This window comes from Mesoplodon bidens (assembly GCF_964165515.1).
Source record: "Mesoplodon bidens genome assembly, chromosome: 19".
In the NCBI taxonomy this organism is placed as follows: Eukaryota; Metazoa; Chordata; class Mammalia; order Artiodactyla; family Ziphiidae; genus Mesoplodon; species Mesoplodon bidens.
This window is the reverse complement of record NC_138179.1, coordinates 2,409,963-2,428,673: the sequence shown is the minus strand read 5'-3', so window position 1 is coordinate 2,428,673 and position 18,711 is coordinate 2,409,963. Positions and strand designations below refer to the sequence as shown.

General features: G+C 46.7%; 1 protein-coding gene across 3 annotated transcripts in view; it reads right to left on the bottom strand.

The window, feature by feature from the left end:
- The window catches only part of HLF (HLF transcription factor, PAR bZIP family member), a 54,365-nt gene extending 37,480 nt beyond the window's left edge, over positions 1 to 16,885 (bottom strand). For all 3 annotated transcript variants that reach the window (XM_081218190.1, XM_081218188.1, XM_081218189.1), the window contains exons 1-2: positions 16,415 to 16,885; positions 13,895 to 14,230 (exon numbers count right to left, since the gene is read on the bottom strand). In XM_081218190.1, the coding sequence (XP_081074316.1) occupies positions 13,895 to 14,230; positions 16,415 to 16,529 (451 nt within the window). In that variant the 5' untranslated portion in view covers positions 16,530 to 16,885. The remainder of the gene's footprint in view (positions 1 to 13,894; positions 14,231 to 16,414) is intronic.
- Between the last annotated feature and the right edge of the window lie 1,826 nt (positions 16,886 to 18,711).

Genomic DNA, 18,711 nt, shown 5'->3' with positions numbered 1-18,711 from the left:
AGATTGGCTGACTCCAAATTCTGTGTTCTTTGTAAATGGTCTACCTTGAAATTATTGCTATGTGTTTTCCCCTCTTACCACTTAAAACCCAATGTAAATAAAAATGCTAACATGATTTACACTTTGATTTGAATTTAGATTGGTCAATTTTCTAATTGATTATCTTATTTTATATTTATTTGTAAGTTAGAAAAATATAGATTATCCCCATCTTACAAATGAAGAGGTGAAGCCCAGAGAGGTTGACAACTTGCTTAAGGTGATTAACAGCATAGCTGAGACAATAAATTAGATCTGTTAGTGTACCTGAAGGAGCATCATGGGGCTTGAAGAGACTCAGGCCAGCAACTCGGGAATCTAAAAGTGAGACTCCAAAGATATGAACTACAAGTACATTCTTGTAGAAAGTGATGTTTAAATACCAGATTATCACTCTGAGTTAAAACTTACGGAGTGACAACTCTCCCAGGTCTGCTCACTGATTAGCCCATTTAATGGCATTTAACCCTCACGGCATTCCTACGAAATAGGCTGCTATGATCCAGACGAGGAAACAGGGCTCAGAATTTAAGTGACTTGACCTGGGTATCATGGCTTCCCAGGCGACCTCTGACTCCAAATCTGATTTATAATAGTTTAGTGTCTAAAGGCTCCAACAAGAGTGTGCTGATGCTATTAAGACTGTGTTTCTCTGAATGTCTTTATCAAAGCTTGTTATTTCTGCCTTAAAATGATTTCATCCTGATCACCATGGTTTTTGGCCCCTGAGATGGGCCCACATTTATTTTTAAGCAGCTTGTAATCAGGATGGAAGGGCTGACGAAGAAAAAAGAAAACATGCTTTGGCAGTGGATCCTCAACAGCCAATCCTCTTGCGAGCAGACTAAATTCCAGGAACCAATTTCATTTCTTTTCTTTTTTAAAAACATTAATTAATTAATTAATTAATTAATTTTGGTTGTGTTAGGTCTTCGTTGCTTCACGTGGGCTTTCTCTTGTTGCAGCGAGCGGGGGCTACTCTTTGTTGCTGTGCGTGGGCTTCTCACTACGGTGGCTTCTCTAGTTGCAGAGCACGGGCTTTAGGTGCGCGGGCTTCAGTAGTTGCAACGTGAGGTCTCAGTAGTTGTGACTCGCGAGCTCTAGATCGCAGGCTCAGCATTTGTGGTGCATGCGCTTAGTTGCTCCACGGCATGTGGGATCTCCCCAGACCAGGGCTCGAACCCATGTCCCCTGCAGTGGCAGGTGGGTTCTTAACCACTGTGCCACCAGGCAAGTTCCCCAATTTCATTTCTAATATGACTGACTTGATTTCCTACAACCTCTTACACTGAGTGCTTAGCAGCATCCCAGATTTAACACATAATGGGTATGGCTATGATTTCATATGCATTTAGCTCATTTAAACTTAGGAGCATTGTGCCTACTTTTTTTATAAAAGCTCAGAGATATCTGATTGGATGTAAAAATATGCTGAGGGAGCTTTAGTTCCCTCTTGTGAGGGAACTCAAACGCCCCTCACAAGAAGGAAGGTCTTGACTAATTTGATGCTGATGTACTTTGTTATCCTTAAGGCAGGACTGTTGTACCTTTAAAAGGTTTATCCTGCCACACCCATATGTACACACTGTACTATATTAAGACCCATGCCAAGAACTCCACATCTCTGATCTGGCTGCAAAGCAAAGTTATATCAGGTTAATACCAATTCTTAAATTAACTGACTTACAGCTTTCCCTTTTGTGTAAAAAACTATTTTCACACTTTTCTTCCGCATAATTTACCTCTGTTTTCTCAGTTCCCTCATGTTTCCATTGTACCTTGACAGAAGGGTCTATTTTTCCTCTCTGGAGACACCCGCTGCCAGGTTTTCATCTTGTAGGGAGGGTTAAGAAAACGTTTGAGAAATTTGCACCAGGGGGAGCAGAAGCCTAGGGGTTCGTTACCGTGGAAACCCACGGTCCTGCCTCCCCCACTCAGCAGCCCGTCACCCACAGCTAGGGGCACTGCCAGTCCTCCACTCCCCCACCCAAAGGTGTCACCAAAAAAGGAAAAAGAAGAAACCCCAGTCACAAATCCTATAGCACGCTGGAAAAGCTTGAGAGCACTAACAGAAACGAATGAAGTCCCATTTCCCCCTTCACCCCATCAAGGTCTTCCAGGAACAGAGCCAGAGGATGGTGAGGGGTGTGAAGATGAAAGACACAGACCTTGCCCACGGAGCTCTCCAAGGAAGCAGGCACTGACACTGCTACGGGATCACACACGGGTTTTTTGGGGGGTGGGGTATATGTTCTCACAGATGTCAGCACCTAGAATGCTCCGCCTCTGCCTCTCCATCACCCTCTCTTCCCTACAATGACTCCAGGGGCGGAGAGCAGTGCTGCAGCAATCATCGCTGGCCATCACTACTACAGCACCAGATTCGTTCCCACTTAAGTGTCCATAAGGTGACGATGGAGGTAGGAAAAGAGAAACATAGGAATCGTAGAATCAAAATGGGGCTTCGCTGGTGCTCAGTGGTTAAGAATCCACCTGCCCATGCACGGGACACGGGTTCGAGCCCCGGTCTAGGAAGATCCCACGTGCCGCGGAGCAACCAAGCCCATGCGCCGTAACTACTGAGCCCACGCTCTAGAGCCCGCAAGCCACAACTACTGAGCCCACGTGCCACAACTGCTGAGGCCTGTGCACCTAGAGCCCGTGCTCCACAACAAGAGAAGCCACCGCAATGAGAAGCCCGCGCACCGCAAGGAAGAGTAGCCCCTGCTCACCGCAACTAGAGAAAGCTCGCACGCAGCAACGAAGACCCAACGCAGCCAAAAATAAATAAATAGACAAATATTTTTAAAAAAAGAAATAGAATCTTTCAAATTAAAACAAAAAAGGATACAAACGAAAGTGGTGAAAGCTTTCATTCAGATTGGCCGCTGTTCTAAGTGCTTCCCATTGAGCATCTCGTTTACTCATCCAGGAATCGGCTGGAGCAGGTACTGCCACCCCCACTTACAGAGGAGAAAACAAAGGCAGAAGAGTTAGAGAGAGGGTCAATCTGGCTCTGAGAGCCAAGGTCTAAGCCAAGGCTGGAATTTTCTTTTTTTAGCGGTACACGGGCCTCTCATATTGTGGCCTCTCCCGTTGCGGAGCACAGGCTCTGGACGCGCAGGCTCAGCAGCCATGGCTCAAGAGCCCAGCCGCTCCACGGCATGTGGGATCCTCCCGGACCAGGGCACGAACCCGTGTCCCCTGCATCGGCAGGCGGACTCTCAACCACTGAGCCACCAGGGAAGGCCCCAAGGCTGGAATTTTAACCACATTATGCTGCCCGTCGGTGAGAGGAAGCAAAGAATGAGAGGAGGCTGCTCTAGGAGATGATTATTTCATTAGTAAAATTCGAGAGAAAACCACCATCCTTGCGGATTGGTCTATGACATCCTCTCTGACGGTACATAATTGAACAAAAACGCTCTTTCGTTTCCATATATTTCCTTATATGAAAATCTAAGTTTAAAAATATGAAAATTTAGTGGGTGGAGACAAGTGGGGGAGAGGGGCAGAGAGAGATAAACGGTAGCAGTTTGGGGGGAACACTGATTCGAACGACTGAAACGTCTAAATGACAGAAGTTCTTTGTTCCTCGCTAATACACGCTGTGATTAAGAACATCAATGTATACACACGCAGCTAAAGTCTTTAAAGCCTATTTTGTACTCAAATAAGTGCCTCCTAAAATTATATTTGCATAATTAATTTGTTTTGCAATATCGTTATAAAGAAGACAAAGATACCAATTTCAGTTTAATCAGCATAAGATCAAATGATCACAAAATCTGAACCAATGCAATGTTACTGCCAGGTAAGCTTGAGGGTAAAAAGAGAAATAAGTAGACTATGAGTAAACTCAAATTGCTTCTTTATACCTAATTTTTGCAATACTGAAACTTCCTGTGTTTTACCTTTAAACATCTAAGGAATCCAATAACTAAATACCACTAAATGCCCTGTTATATTTGGGGCAATTTCATTTACAATGCTAAAAAATATTTTTGACATGAATATAAATATTATTTTAAAAATCATTCATGTGTTACTGGCCATTTGAAATAAACATACTTTAGATTCTATGAGGAAAAAAAGGCATACAACTCCCCTGGTAAAGTGTATTAATAAAAAGAAATCAACTGTAGTGAATTCTGTGAAATGCCTATGAAGTCAGTTCTACAAATTTTCCTTTCCTAGTCTAGAAACTCCATCAAGGCTTTATTTCTATCTTTACATTTTATATTATTTACTCTTTCCTCTATAAATCTTTCGGCGGCATTTGGTCTCTAAAAGCAGTATTATTCCAACTGGATATGAGATCTCCATCCTATTTTTAAAGTTTTCTCTAGTAAAAGCCTCCCTAATCTCCTTCAGTGATACTAAGCTCACAGCACAATGAATCCATTATAAGGTGAACTAAGTCTTCTGATCAATCCTTTGGGCAGATGGAGTTTGACTCTTTGTCACTCTCCTTGGAAGAACTCTTCCTACCTTGGGGTACTGAGATCTCTGTTCTGAGCAATCTGATTACTGCCTGTCTAGATGATCTTGTTCATCTGGTTCACAGCCTTGATTCCCATTGGTCAGGGCCTGGTGGCATCCTTCCCCAAACAAACCATCATGTTACCCATTCAATTCAATTCAAGAGGCATTTATTGCGCCTGAATGGACAGCCTCACTGAACTCTTTCCATAAAGTGCAAAAACACTCACAGAGCAGCAGCGAGGCTTTCCTTCTCTGCCCCACTATCCAGGCTTGGGTTCCACAGCAAGGACATCAAAGCAGACTGTTACCCAGAGCTAATTACAAAAGAAAGCACTGCTCTTTCCCACTCAAGGAGTTTCTGCCAAAGCACTTATTTCTGCTGAACCATTTATGCAATCTCACTTTCTAAGAGAACATTTTGTCACAGATGATTTAATGTTGTAGCTCCCTGGAGCACCCTTCTGCAGCATGCACTCATTGTTTTTAGGAATCTAGGGTCTCCCAGGCAAGATTTGAGAGGGAAAGGGGTTTAATTAGCCACAAGCCATCTCTCATTACAAGACCCTAAATTCCAAAGCATTCTTCCAAAAATCATTAATGAAAAAAAAATCCTAGATTAAACTTCTAAAAACAAAACTTTTAGAAGATCTGTTTGACAGTGGAACTGTATAATTTTTCAGGGCAGAAAATGAGACTGGATTCCCATTATGAGCTGGATGGTTAGGGACTTGAGACAGTAACAATACTTGCTAAAGTCAGAAAAGAAGGAAAACAGACATTTTAGGAATTTTCACATTAAGTCATGGAGGGTATATCCACCAGAAGCCAATTTGACAGAAACGAGTACTGAATAGTTTTTCCCCAACAGATGCCTGATTCTGCCAACACTCCTGTAATTGTCTATTGTACATAGCTGGAGGTGAAATTGCACACATTGACTGTTCTGGTTTTTTTTCTTTTACTTCAGGGAACTGGTTTGGGTTAGGGCAACTCCTCCTCATTTCTGTCATCTTGGCTTGATCTCAGACAACACTTCAGGGGTACCTGAGTGAGTTACTTCGTGCAGGTGCCATTCGGCAGCTCCCATTGCTCTCCCAGAGCCTGTCTGCTCCCACAAAGTCCCTTTCCTCCAGCAGCACCCCCCAAACCCAGCCACCAGATCTCTGCATGATGTGCAACTAATTCCGGCTTCAGGGAAGAAAGGAGCCATAAATACAAGGTCAGGACTCAAGAATACAAAACTGTAATAAGGACTCCTTTGTCTCTCAGGAGTAAACTTACTAAGCTGGCCAAACACTTGCCTAAGTGTTTTCAGCCTGATATTACTGCTGCAGGTAATCCTTATAATCAAGTACTATTTGTATCACTGAATCCTTCCTTCTTTCTCTCTCTCACATACACATATACACACACGCAAAGGAAAACAAAAACCTACACTCATAGAAATAGGTTTAACATACTTGTTTGCAAACCCAGTAAGCTTTATAACAGAGGCATTGTAAAGTCATGAATATTAATGGATTGGGCTTATTAAAATCTATTTTTCTACCCCTATGAGATCAGGCCTGCTTTTGGACTTTTAAATTCTGAATCATTCAAATCCCTCAAACTATTTTCTTGCCAAAGAGTGTTTCCCCTAATTGCCAAAATTATGGGCTTCGTAAGTGAAACTTAAACCCTGTGTTTTTGAATTACTTTCTCTAGATCATTAGAACATTGTGTTTTGAAAAGCTGTTTTATGTTCAAGGGAGAGTATTTATTTTCAAAATAACAAAAATAAGGAAGTCCCGGTTCACCAGAGGAAACCATTGTGAAGTATCTAAAAATGTTTCAGATCCAACCTTGAACCCAAGAGGAAACGTCCACATGCCACTTCCCTGCTCAAAAACCTTCAATGGCTCCCCACTGCCTCCTGGACCAAGTTCAAGCTCGGTAGCCTGGCATGCATGAAGCTGCCAGCCTGGCTGGCACCTGCCTCTCCAGACTCACACTCCTGCCCCCTTCATATGAATTTTCTGCACCAGCTAAACTGGATCCACACCTTGTTCCCTAAACACCCGTGGGCATCCCTGCCTCCACGTTCTGCCGTTCACCATCCTGGCTCCTCCACTCGGAGGCCCAACAGAAGGTCCAACTCCTGCAAGAAGCTTCGCCCCAGGCCCTCTTGCCCCAGGCACTGACTGCTTCCTGTGAGGCCTGGCAGCCCTCACCGTCTGCACTGCTCCCTTATTAATTTTCAAATGTTTTACTCACTTTCTTGCTTACTCTTTCACCCTCCTCTTTTCAGTAGATATTGGAGGCTTCTATGTACACATCTCTTGGCACTGAGAACACGCGAGCTTGTCCTGTCACTCATCTTTTTACCTACAAGTTCTGTCTTCCCTACTGAACTGCCATCTCCTCGAGAGCAGCAGCCAAATCACACCCTTGTCTGTCTTCCCTAGGGGGCAGCACAAAGCCAAAGCTGATGCTATTGCTGGGGACCATCCACATGGCTCCCCACCCCGCCAGCTTCCTCTGCGGCTTTCTCGTCTTCATACCATTGACTGCAGGAAAGTAACGGTATGGATCTGGGGTAAGGGTTGGCCAACTAGGGTGGGTACCATGCTGGCCCTTCATGCACATTAGAAAGCTCACATCAACCCAACCAAAATGCTACTTTGCACGTGAGAAAATAAATGTGTGGAAAGAGAAAGATTTATCCATTAAAGGACCACTGAGGGGAGGAGGAATTATTATTCTGGAACGCTTACGTAAAGTCTTACTTGTAAGCAGGAAGATGAACTAGACTCCTCTCCTCTCCCAGCACCCTAACACGCCTTTACGGTTCCTTTACCCCTGAGGTCACTGTAGTTCCTTCAAGTATAATTACAGCCTACTAGTAAAAATTCACAATAGTAACAACAATTGATTGACTGATTTACTAGCCATATATGTCCTGGAGAAATCCTCTACTCAAGAACTTCTTTGAAGTGCATTTTGCTTGCTTGATTTTTTTTAATCTCATGAACAAGGAGGACTGAATAAAGGTTACAGTTAGCTGCCCAAGGCTACTTAAAACTCAGAGGCGAAGAGAGGGGCGAGCGAGACTCGGCAGACAAGCAGAGGAGGAATTCCAACGCCAGAGGCCTTAACTGGCTGGGAAGGGAAAAGTATGGTGACTGCCTAGGAGTCCAGTGTGACGTCCTCCTATGAGACATGAGATCAGATGGTAACGAGAAAGCCACTCAGAGCAGCTGATATTGGGCGTTGCTGTGTGCCCGCCACTGTGCCAAGTCTTCTCCATATAAACTTCAGCAATCCTAGGAGGCAGGTCCAGGGATTACTCCGAAGTGCCAGGTGGGGAATCCGAAGCTCAGATCATTTGAAGGACCTGCCTGAGATCCGTGAGCAGGCGTGGCAGGGATGGGATTTACACAGGGTGTGTTTGTTTATTGGGTCGTATGCCCTAAAGCACTGCTATACTGCCTGGATGGATCTGTGTCTTTTCAAACACAGGTCATTCTGATGGACATTTGAATGGTGAGCCAGCTGGCATCTAGGTCTGCAGCACATTTCAGTTTATTCCGAAACAATGGTTTAGTGGTTTCAGATTAAGACATTTGCTGGGGGGACACCAAATATTATAATCAAGGAAGACATTAGATGAGACCAATACTCTCAATCATTCCCTTACAGAATCAAATACAGGCCCTGGACCTCCCCGTCCCTCTCTCATGTGTTCTTTTCCAATGTTTTTTGCAACCTCATTACTTCCCCTACTACCTTCCCTCTCTCCTCCATTTCCACTGCTGAGACATAAAAAATGATTCCTGGGTGAAAGTGATTAGTGCCGGTTGGAAGGGAGGTTTCTGAGAAACCTAATAAGTCACCGCTGTCTCTCACCCTCTGGCTCTCTACACCAGGACGTTATCACAGCTCCTTTCTTGGCACCCCCACCCCCACCCCCTTCCTTCTCCTCTGTCCTGATGTTGCTATTTTTCTAGTCTGGTAGACACAGCGCTGAACTGCAAAGACTCTGGCAAGGCCCCTGGCAGGCGCTGGCCTGCAGGAATCCCGCCTCCTGTAGCGGCGCAGAGAACACAGCGCCTCTGGGCAGACGGGCAGGAGAGAGGGCCGCATTTGGGGTCTGGCTAGGATGTGGGGCACAGCAGGTTTCCCTGGCACGGGAACGGCCCTCCAGAGCTCAGCTTTCTCATGCCAGGGTCAGGATTACAATTCCTCGCTGGCACTCGCTGTAGTTCGCCTGGGAAGAGAAGCGAGAGTGGGGGCGGGAGGGTGGCAGGCAGCCAGCACGCCACCCAGAGCTGGGCGAGCTCCACAGGGCACAGCCACGTGCCTGGAGCACACGGTCACGCAGGCAGGCAGCCAGGGTGCCCGGGGCTCGCACGAGACCTGGGGGCTGGGCAGCCAGTGAGCGGCCGTTTCCACACCGGAGGAACAGGAGTTGCTAACCCAGAAGCGCAGCTGCTGCGGTAACATCAGGGAAGTGGCTCGTCTCAACCCAGAACAGAGGAGAAAAGTCAGGCAGGCTCTACGGAATAGGGCCTGGGCATGCTGGGGGAAAACAACAACAACAACAACAACAACAAAACGCACGTCCTATTTTTGCAGAGGGAAGGGCACTGGATGAAACAAATCCCTAAATGGAGAACGGGTTTGGGAATAAGCCATGCCTTTCCCTACTTGCAAGCCACGACATCATTCTAGCTCCAGGCTCTGAGTATGCATGTGCCACACACCCTGCTAAAACCCCACAAAAGGGGGACTATTTACAGTCTCTATTCTACTGATGAGAAAACCAAGGCTTAAAGAAGTCAAGGAATCGACCTCTGTTTACAAATCCAGGATGTGAACCCAGGTCCCTGGGCCCAGAGCTGATACTCTTAAGCACCCAGTCACCCTTGCTGTCCATACCTGTCTGGGAATACCTCTTGCCAGAAGGCTAGGATCCACTGCCCTGGGAATGTCTCACACGACAAAGCCAAGAGAACAGGGCAGGCCTGTCCTCTACAAGGTGTGGTGGAGAAGACAAACCCTTACAAGAAACAGAAAAAAGTCTGCCTGCTTCCAGAACAAAGCTGTCTCTCTCCCCTCGTGATCTCCTTGAGCCTGATGAATGAAAGGCACTTTCAAGATATACTTGGGGTGCAGTGCACCTCACCTCAATCAGGGTGCTCCCAATCTGCAGATTTATCAACATGCTGGAAGGGAAAATATATGAACTGCATGCCCTGAAGGGGAGGGAGAAACTGAAGCTTCAGCTCATGATGCTGGAAGAACGAAAAGAAGCCTGTTGCCTAAGCAGGACTCTCATAATCCCAGAACAGCACAGAATCCCAGCACAGAACTCCCCTCCACCATGGTTCAGATCCCAGAGCCAGCATCTTCCTTCCATGTGAAAAGCTCATTACAAGGCAAGGTCAGCAATTCCAGGACACGGATTCCATCCTGCAAAGGTACCATGGGGTCTCCCCTACCTCCTCACTCTCCTTGGGCCACCCATTCATGCCCTCCTCTTCCCACTCACCACCACATGTAAGGGTTTTCACTTCACTCCATAACCAGCCTTCATCACAACCTAGGCTCTGTGCTCAGAACTGGAAACAGAGGCTTCGTAATTCTCAGCTGAATACGGGTCTAAAGTGGTAGGACACCCCCAAGCTATTCAAAGAAAAACCACCAGAGGAAACAATTTCAAATCTGGCTTTACAAGCATGTGATTTAAAAATAACTCTGCCTTTGTCTGCTATAGATGACTTCCCTAAAGGGACTGCTGTCCTGAAAGCAATTGCTCAATTCTCAGGGCAAACCGATTCTTATTTTTCCAGTACGCAGCACATACCTCCAGGAAAGCACTCCCGGGTACCACCTCTGATAGCATCTGACATGCAAACATCGAAGTGGTCAGGATGATTTCCTGCCATCTCTGCTGGCCTGGGAAAGTCCAGGAAGCTGCATCTCAGGTGACTGAGAAGCCCGTGCAGGTGGCTATAGCATCCAGGAACCACCACTCTTCCTTCATTAAGATGTCACCCCAGAAAGCTTAGCAATAACCCCATAGCCACAGGAGGTTTCAATGGATCCCTGGGTTATTTCTTCAAGGAAAATTGTATTCAGATATTTAATTCATTCTTTGATCAGATAGCTAGACAGAGGAATAAGGATGAGTATATAAAACAGGAAAGGGGTTGGAGGGCAGTCAGGGTAAACAGTAAGAGAATTCACAAGAACGCTCACCTTGTCATTCCAAGACACGCTTGGGGTAAACCTAGAAATGCATGATTTGTCACCTCTCAGCTTCATTTCCCTTCAGCCACACAGGCAGCACTAAAGGCACAATGTTACTGAGTGTAACTCAGAAGATGCAGCGTGCTGAGCAGAGAGCGGAAAACAAGTGTTTAATAAAATTGCTTTGCAATTATCTCCTGATTAGTCTGATGTCTCAGTTTTATCAACTAGAAGTGTATAAGTATACTCTTGTTAACATTATATTCCTTCTTGGCAACTTAAGGTCTCCTGACCTTCTCAAAAGTTTTGCCATAAAGCATTACAGGAGGTAAAAAGCATCCATGTGTGTGACAGGACCCTGAATTAAGCCCAGATTGTGTCACTCAAATCGAAAGTCGAGATCAGTAGTTCTCAACGGGGGTGATTTTGCCCTCAGGGGACATTTGGCAGTAACTGGAGACATTTTTACTTGTCACAGGTTGTGGGAGGGGGTAGTTTTACTGCCTTCTGGAGGATAGAGGCCAGGGATGCCCTTAAACATCCTACACATGCACAGGACAGTCCTTCCAACAAAGACTTACCTGAAACGTCAACAGTGCCAAAGCTGAGAAATCTTGCTCTAGACTGAAATTCTACAATTCCCAGAATGTTCACAGCTACATCTGTGCTCTTCCCTTCTGAGGACTTATTTTCCTCAAGATTAACTTGGTATTTCTATTCTGGTCACCACTGTGATTACAGAGAATCATCAAGAACTTCCTCCTTTTTCAGGTTTGCTTGTGATATACCATCCAACAATTCCACATTCCCTAGAATTTTACTTTGCATTATCACCTTTATAATGTTCAGCGCTGTAAGAAACGCAGTGTTATTTTACCTGCATTTGGTATTTTAAGAAGAGTTCTAACTTCTTTTCCTTTTTTGTCAGGACTATCACTGAGTTTAAATGAATTGAAGGGTATTATTTTGAAGTGTGTTTCCATTATGAAAAAAGACGTTTAAATGAAGAGCTTATTTCTAGATGCCAGTGCCCTGTTTGATCCTAGTGCCTTTAACTCCATAACCTAACAAAATGACAGCCACTGAAACTCAGCAGTCCTTTGTTACGGATTGCAAACCTGATTCGGGCATCAGAAGTTTCTGAAAGTCATTAATTAATACTGATTCTGTGAGCCCTGACAAATGACTTTTAAGGAAGCTTCAAACTCCAAAACCCCAATTCTTGATTTTTCAGTAGAAACCTAAGGGTGGGGTCCCAATATCTGCATGCCTCTTGGGAAAAAATACAGAGTTTCTAACATGGCACGTATCCTGTACGTGAGAGAAAACTGAGAAATACTTGTCAACTGAGTTTATGTGTTAGGCTTAGAATACCCCAAGCCAAAAACTATCGGTCAAAATCTCCCGACATTTCTCTCCAGAATAAAGGGTTATATACTGTACCTAATTACTTTATGAAGGTATTTCAGAAGACAGAAATTGGAATAAATGATGAAAGTTGACACAGAATAATGATCGTAACTGCTCTCGTTAAAAAATAACTAGTGCTTGTCATTTGACCCTTTATACATACTGTCTCTAATTTTCACAATAGTCCAGTCAAATAGAAATTATACCCTCCTACACAAAGGGAAACCGAGGCCCGGAAAGACTGTATCACTTTGTGAGGTCACATGGCTACGAAGTGGTCAGTCTCGTCCTGCAGAGAAGATGACTGAGGCATAACTGCGCCTTCTCACTGGGGCTCTGTGCCCTTCCTCCTGGGTGTTTTCTCACTCTGAATGCTTATTTATTTTGTTGTCTGTTCCTGGGAAAACGGCCTGTGTGTCCTAAGGAACAGGGGCTCAGGGTCACATAAAGGAGTGTTTCCCTAAGCTTCTGTGGCCTTCTGAGGTGGTCAGAGGCTAAGACTTAAAGCCATTCCAGCCAGTAGCCTTGAAGTTATAATTCAAAGTGGGTTTTGGAGAATGGGCAGCACAGAGAGATTGGATGGGAGAGCTTCAACTCCAACACTGGCATTTCAAGGCAGGGGCGTTCTCTTCCTCCTCTGCACGGTTTCCTTTCATTTTAATCTCGCTCTGTGTGTCACAGAAATTCTACACGAGTTGAGGACACAGACTTCAGGAACGATCTCTAGCACAAGTCTCCCATTGTCCTGCTTTGTGTCCTCCCCGCAGCTAAGGCCCTTGGCTCAGCGACCTTCCTGACAATTTATCTGGCTGCATCTTTGTTCCTGGTTACCTGCGCTCGTGAAATGGCCTTTCTTCCTGTTCATTTTGTACGACAGGGTGCTAAAGGCACGAAGACAGAGCTCCCTCAACTTCTGTTTGTATCTGAGCATTTGGAGGTGGGTTTTGAAGTACTGGTCATTTCAGGTAACGTTTTTGTGTAATATTTCAACACCATTTAAAGCCAGCCTTGTGGCCTTGTGGGTTTTGATAAAAGTGGATTACGTGTGGTGAACAGATGAAAATGAAAAAAAATATAAGAACAATTTGGTTTATAGGAATAGGGAAAAGAGAGAGACGGGATCTGATGCTGAAGAAGGCTAAGCTACGCTTAATATGAGAGCTGCTTTTAGATTTAGTTTCTCAATCGACGACAACACAAGATGAAATGGATGGAAAAGCTATCTGCCCCACACCCCTGACTCACATTTTTTTCCTTTGGGACAGAGAACAATGCATATAGGTAAACCACAGCCTTACAGACAGTCTACCCAAATCATTCAGCAAGGTCCTATTATCTGTGTATTTGGGGAATGAGGAAAAGAGACAGAAGATGAGATGGATGCCTAAATTATCCGAGTCATTAACTGCAGGTTGGTATTTCTTAAACTGCAGTCCTTGGATCAGCTGCATTAGAATCCCCCAGGGAGCCGGTTAAAAACGCATATTCCTGGGCCTCATCCAGACCTGAAAAATCAGACTTTCTGGGGGTAGATTCCATAGAATCTGCCTTTAGCTGACTCTCCAGGTGATATGCTCATTGAAGTGAGACAACCACTACAATGAAATACAAGACTCCACTTTTCAAGTGTGCTAAAGCACCCCTGATCCTTAAGACGTTTATATCACCCCCACCCTCTCCCTCCTTACCCCTCCTCCCCACCTGAAGGGAGAACCTTCTGAGAGTTTACCTGGTCTGATGGGGCTCTGCATACAGTTTGGGGATGGGATGCCAGGGTGAATGGGTGCAGAGGTCCGACTGCTGAGGTCCATGACGGAGGGGGCAGCTGAGGAAGCCGGCTGTAGCCCGGGAGTGTGAGGGCTGTGGTCATGCTGAGACGGGCTGGGGGGAATGCCATTTTCCGACAAAAACTCCTCCAGGTCCATGTATTCCAACTGGAAAGTATCTCCGTCATAGGGAAGGGTTTTGTCCCATAAGGTGGGTCCCAAGAATGCTGACTGGGGGACCGTCGGGCTATTACTCTCATCATCCAGCTTCTTTTCCTTGTCTTTATCTTTACTAAATGCTGCAAAAAAGGGGGGGGGGGAATTGGAGTTTAAAAAAGAAAATGAAAAAGTCTTGCTTTTTAAATCACTTCTCCTGGCTTCTGCTACAAAACTACTTCCCACAAATGCCGGGGTTCTTCTCTAGCTGCTGGTTCTTGTGGACCTAGAGTTAAAAGTTCAGGCAGGACATGGATCTCTGCCTGTTTTTCAACATCTTCCTATTTACTTTGGAAAGAAAGCACTAGTCCTCGGGACAGGGCTAGAGACTGATCTGGGATATAAACAAGACAGCACAGGATTCAGTGCATTATTTGAAAAGACAATAATTTAAATCTACAGTGGTAAAATAACACCTGCAATTACATACAACTGCCGTGATTTTTAAGAAAACAGCCAATAACCAGGCATGATTTATCCTCCAGGAAATTGATTACAGTAACAATATGAGGTCATTCATATTTAGAAAGCCAGTGCATTCATAACTCTAATTTTGGTAAAGCAGGGACTCTCCACCCTTCTTTGATACCGTGTACTGAGCACCTACTAACATACCTGGTTCTTTCCATATATTATCCCCCCAAAAAAATCTCATAATAAACTTGCAAATAGCGACGATCCCCATTCACAATGAAGTAATGGAGGCTCTGAGACTTGACAGGAGCTTGACCAATGCCTCACACTGCAGAGAGGAAAGCTGAGAACTGCCTAGCCCACATGTGCTTGCTTCTAAAGCCACTGAGGTACGTTGTATTTTACAAAAGGAGCTTTCTGTTTTGTTTTGTTTTGGTTTTAAATACGAAGTGTTTCTTCCTCCTCTTCCCCAAACACTGAAGTATGATCCAACTCAAAAATGATACATGTATGCAACCTGTCAAAAGCACAAGTTATCAGAAAAGGTGGTTCCTCTGTATACCTGTGATGGAGGTGTGCAGCTGCTTTCTACCTGGAAGTATCACTCACCCCATTAGGTCTTTAACCAGCGCTCTGGATTTGGACAAGTCTAGTACTCAGGTGCGGGTGGCATCTGGGATTAAGCAATTTGGCTTCTGAGCTTCTTCCTCACAGAAACACAGTCTCCATCGCCATTCATTCTAATCCTCTACGGTCTCATCTCTCAAGAATCTGACTTTAAAACACCCACAGATGCAAAAGACTGCAGGCAGCACCTTCCTCCCAAGTGCTCCTCCTTAAAGGGGAGTTAAGAGGGAAGCTATGTTCTGCAGACGGCGAACCAAACCCCTCAACTCTTGTAATGCAACAGGTTGCCCTAGGAAGGAAGATGCGAGTAATCCCGGGCTACTTGTAAGCCAAATGATCTTTCAAGACTTTACACTCTGAGCCGCACGGTTCACCGCACGGTTCATATCTGCTACCGTGATATCGAAGGCATGAAACCCAAACGACAAATCCCTGGCGGCACCAGCTGGGTTCGGCGCCTCCTCGCACGACCCCTCCTGGCCCGCTCCAACCAAGGTTGCCTGGGGGAAGGTCTGGGACTTACCAAGAAAAGGCTCAAGCCAGAGGAGGCTCCTGCGCGGTTACACGTGAGCCTGCTCCGCTCTCCCCTCCCACCAGGAAAAGTGCACTGGGAAGGTGGCAGCGCTGGGGGCGTGCGCGGCATCCCGCCCAGGCACCACTCCCCCAGCCAACCCCGGTACCCCCCCACCCCCCTTTCTGAAGCACCCAGCCCGGGAGAACAGGCGTCTCCGCTCTCACCTCGGGAGTTCCAAACACTAACAACTAACAGCAACGATAAGCACGATCCCAATACCCAGGCTCCGCAGTGAGACCCCCGACTCGAGCCCCCACCCGCGTGGAAGTCGGCCCTGTGGTTTCTCTCCCCAGCCCGAGCTGCTCTGCCTGCGTGCAGGCGGTTTCACTCTGCGTGCGGGTGAACCTCAATCTAGGGAACACTGACCTGTCAAGTTCTATCTCCCACCTGCGCCGCCCGAGCGGGACCCGGGAAGGCCCGGTCGGGTCCCCAACGCTATTTTAAACGTTGCTCGGCGAGGGGGTCCCCTCCCCTTTTTGAGGAGGAGGGATGGGGCGATAGGTGAGCTCCTCGATTTCATCAAAGCAAGGCCGGGGTGCCGGGGGCAGGGACGGAGGGGTAAGGATGCTCCAGCGGGGGTGCCCGGACCAGGAGGGGGCCCCGGAAGCGTTGTTCCTTCCCAGAGCGGGGCAGCCAGGAGGGCAGCGCTCACCGTCTTCGTGATGAAGGGGGAGCTTCAGCGGGTTCTCCAGCAAGGACCTGAGCACGCCGTAGGGAGGCGGGATAAAGGTGGGATTCAGTGGGAGCGGTCGGGACATTTTCTCCATCGCGATGCACTCAAAATTTTTTTTTTCTTAAAAAAAAAAAAAAAACCCAACCTCCCCCAAAAATGTTGCTGAGCTTTCTACTCCGTCCTTTGCCAAAAGTTCTCGCTTTCAAGGCGGTGCAGACAGGGAAGAAAAAAAAAATTACTTATGTCTTTATAAATACATCTGCGTAAAAATATAAAAACAAAAAACTTTCGGGTTCCCAGTGCAGTCCCCAGAGAGCGCGCCAAGTGCCCGCGGGCTCCTCCACGACGTGCAGGATGCTCTCACTTGCCTCGAACCCCTCGTCTTGTTAAATGTTCAAAATTGCGAAAAAGAAAGAAAAAATATGCAGACAGCTGCAGAGGGCGGAAGGCACCGCACCGCCCGGCCGCGTCGCGCGAGCTCAGAGGCCGCGGGCCGTCCCACCCCACCCCCCTCCCCGAGCCGGCGGCCGCTGCTCCCCCGCGCTCCGCTGCCCCGCAGAGCCGGGCTCAGCGCATCCGGCCGCCCATGTGCCGCGGCCTGACAAGAGTGACGTCAGGGCCCGCACCGCGCGCCGATAGGCGTGCGGGGGCGGGGCCCCACGCGGGCCCGCCCGCCCGCCGCCGCGTGTTTAGCGTCGTCGCGCGCGCCAATTTTCTGGGACCGTGTGGTTCTGGCGGGCTGCAAAGAGACAGGCGTCAGGGCGTCAGGTCCCCTGGGCCACCGACCTGGGCTGAGAATCTAACTTTTTCAGAGTAAGAAGAGGAATGAGAAATTTATCTCAGTAGTTTTTAACCGGGGAATAATCTAGGGAGTTAAAAAAAAAAAATCCAGATGCCCAGGCCGCACCCTAGATCAATTAAATCAGAACCTCTGGGCTGACATCCAGGCAACATTAGTGTTTTTTTGTTTGTTTTCTTTTTACAACTTTATTGGAGTATAATTGCTTTACAATGGTGTGTTAGTTTCTGCTTTATAACAAAGTCAACATTAGTTTTTAAAGCTCCCGGAGTGGTTTTAAGGAGCAGCCAAGTTCGACAATGATTGGTTTAGATCGAATTGAAAATACCCTTGTAAATATTTCTCCTGGCGCCAGCCAAGCTTAGCATCCTCTCTCTTGCCCCGTCCTTGCTAGAAGTTCTAATCAGTTACAAAAAGCAGAGAGGGGGACGACAGAGACTCGCTGTGAACTGTTTTCCCCGCTTTGAAGGGGGAATTCATAGGGATAAGCTTTTGGCCTGAAGTTGAGTGAGGACAGGAGAGAGACGCACAGGGAATGGTATTTCAGGAATATTTGCTTTAGGAGAGAACATATGACTGTGCCTGGGTTACGAGATCTGCACAGTAATTAAAATAATTTTGTAAAGTTTCCCTTAAAGTGGTATAGGCGTTCAGGACCATCGCAGCGGCTGCAGCTGCCAGTTTGGTCGCAGGGCGCTGGTGGTCGCTGAGCACTGCGTGCAACCAGGTTTGGGTTGGGCGGGAGCGCTGGCATCCAGGCTTGGAGAGCTCGCAGCAGGCATTGGGGTCTTCCATCCAGCCTTCGTCTCCTCCCTAAGATTAGGGTACCATCATCTGGGGAAGGGACTGAAAGAAGGAATGTGCACAAATTAAAGAAAACATTCTTTCAGCGAGGCAGAAAGGCCTCTGTAAAGACTGCCTCTGACGTGGGATATGCTGGAGTCTCAGTGGCTCTTCCCTGGAGCCCCCGATGGCATCTGGAAGCCAGGAGACCAGGTGCAGGGTGCCCCTGGCAGTGTGACTTCTGGCGAGTGCCTTTCCCTCTTTGAGCTGCAGTTTCCTCGTAAAAGGCATATGATCAAGTGACCTCTACATTTCTCCTCACTAGAAAATTATGACGAAAGATAAGGTACCGTTCTAAGTGAGACGGGGCTGTAATGTTTCAGATTTCAACCAAATTCCCAAAACATCAGACTTTTAGCTAATGCCACATACATTTATTGAGCACCAACTGTATGCCAGGCACTATGCTGGAACTGGGGAGAAAAAGGTGAATAAGACACATCTAACCCTCAAGGAAGTTTAGTTTCGGGCCTGGCATATATGCGCATTATAAGATTGTCTTAAATGAGCAAAAATGGATAGATGGAAGTGACATCTCCAAACAAGTCACTCAAAAACCTACTGGCTTAGGGCCTCCCTGGTGGCGCAGTGGTTGAGAGTCCGCCTGCCAATGCAGGGGATACGGGTTCGTGCC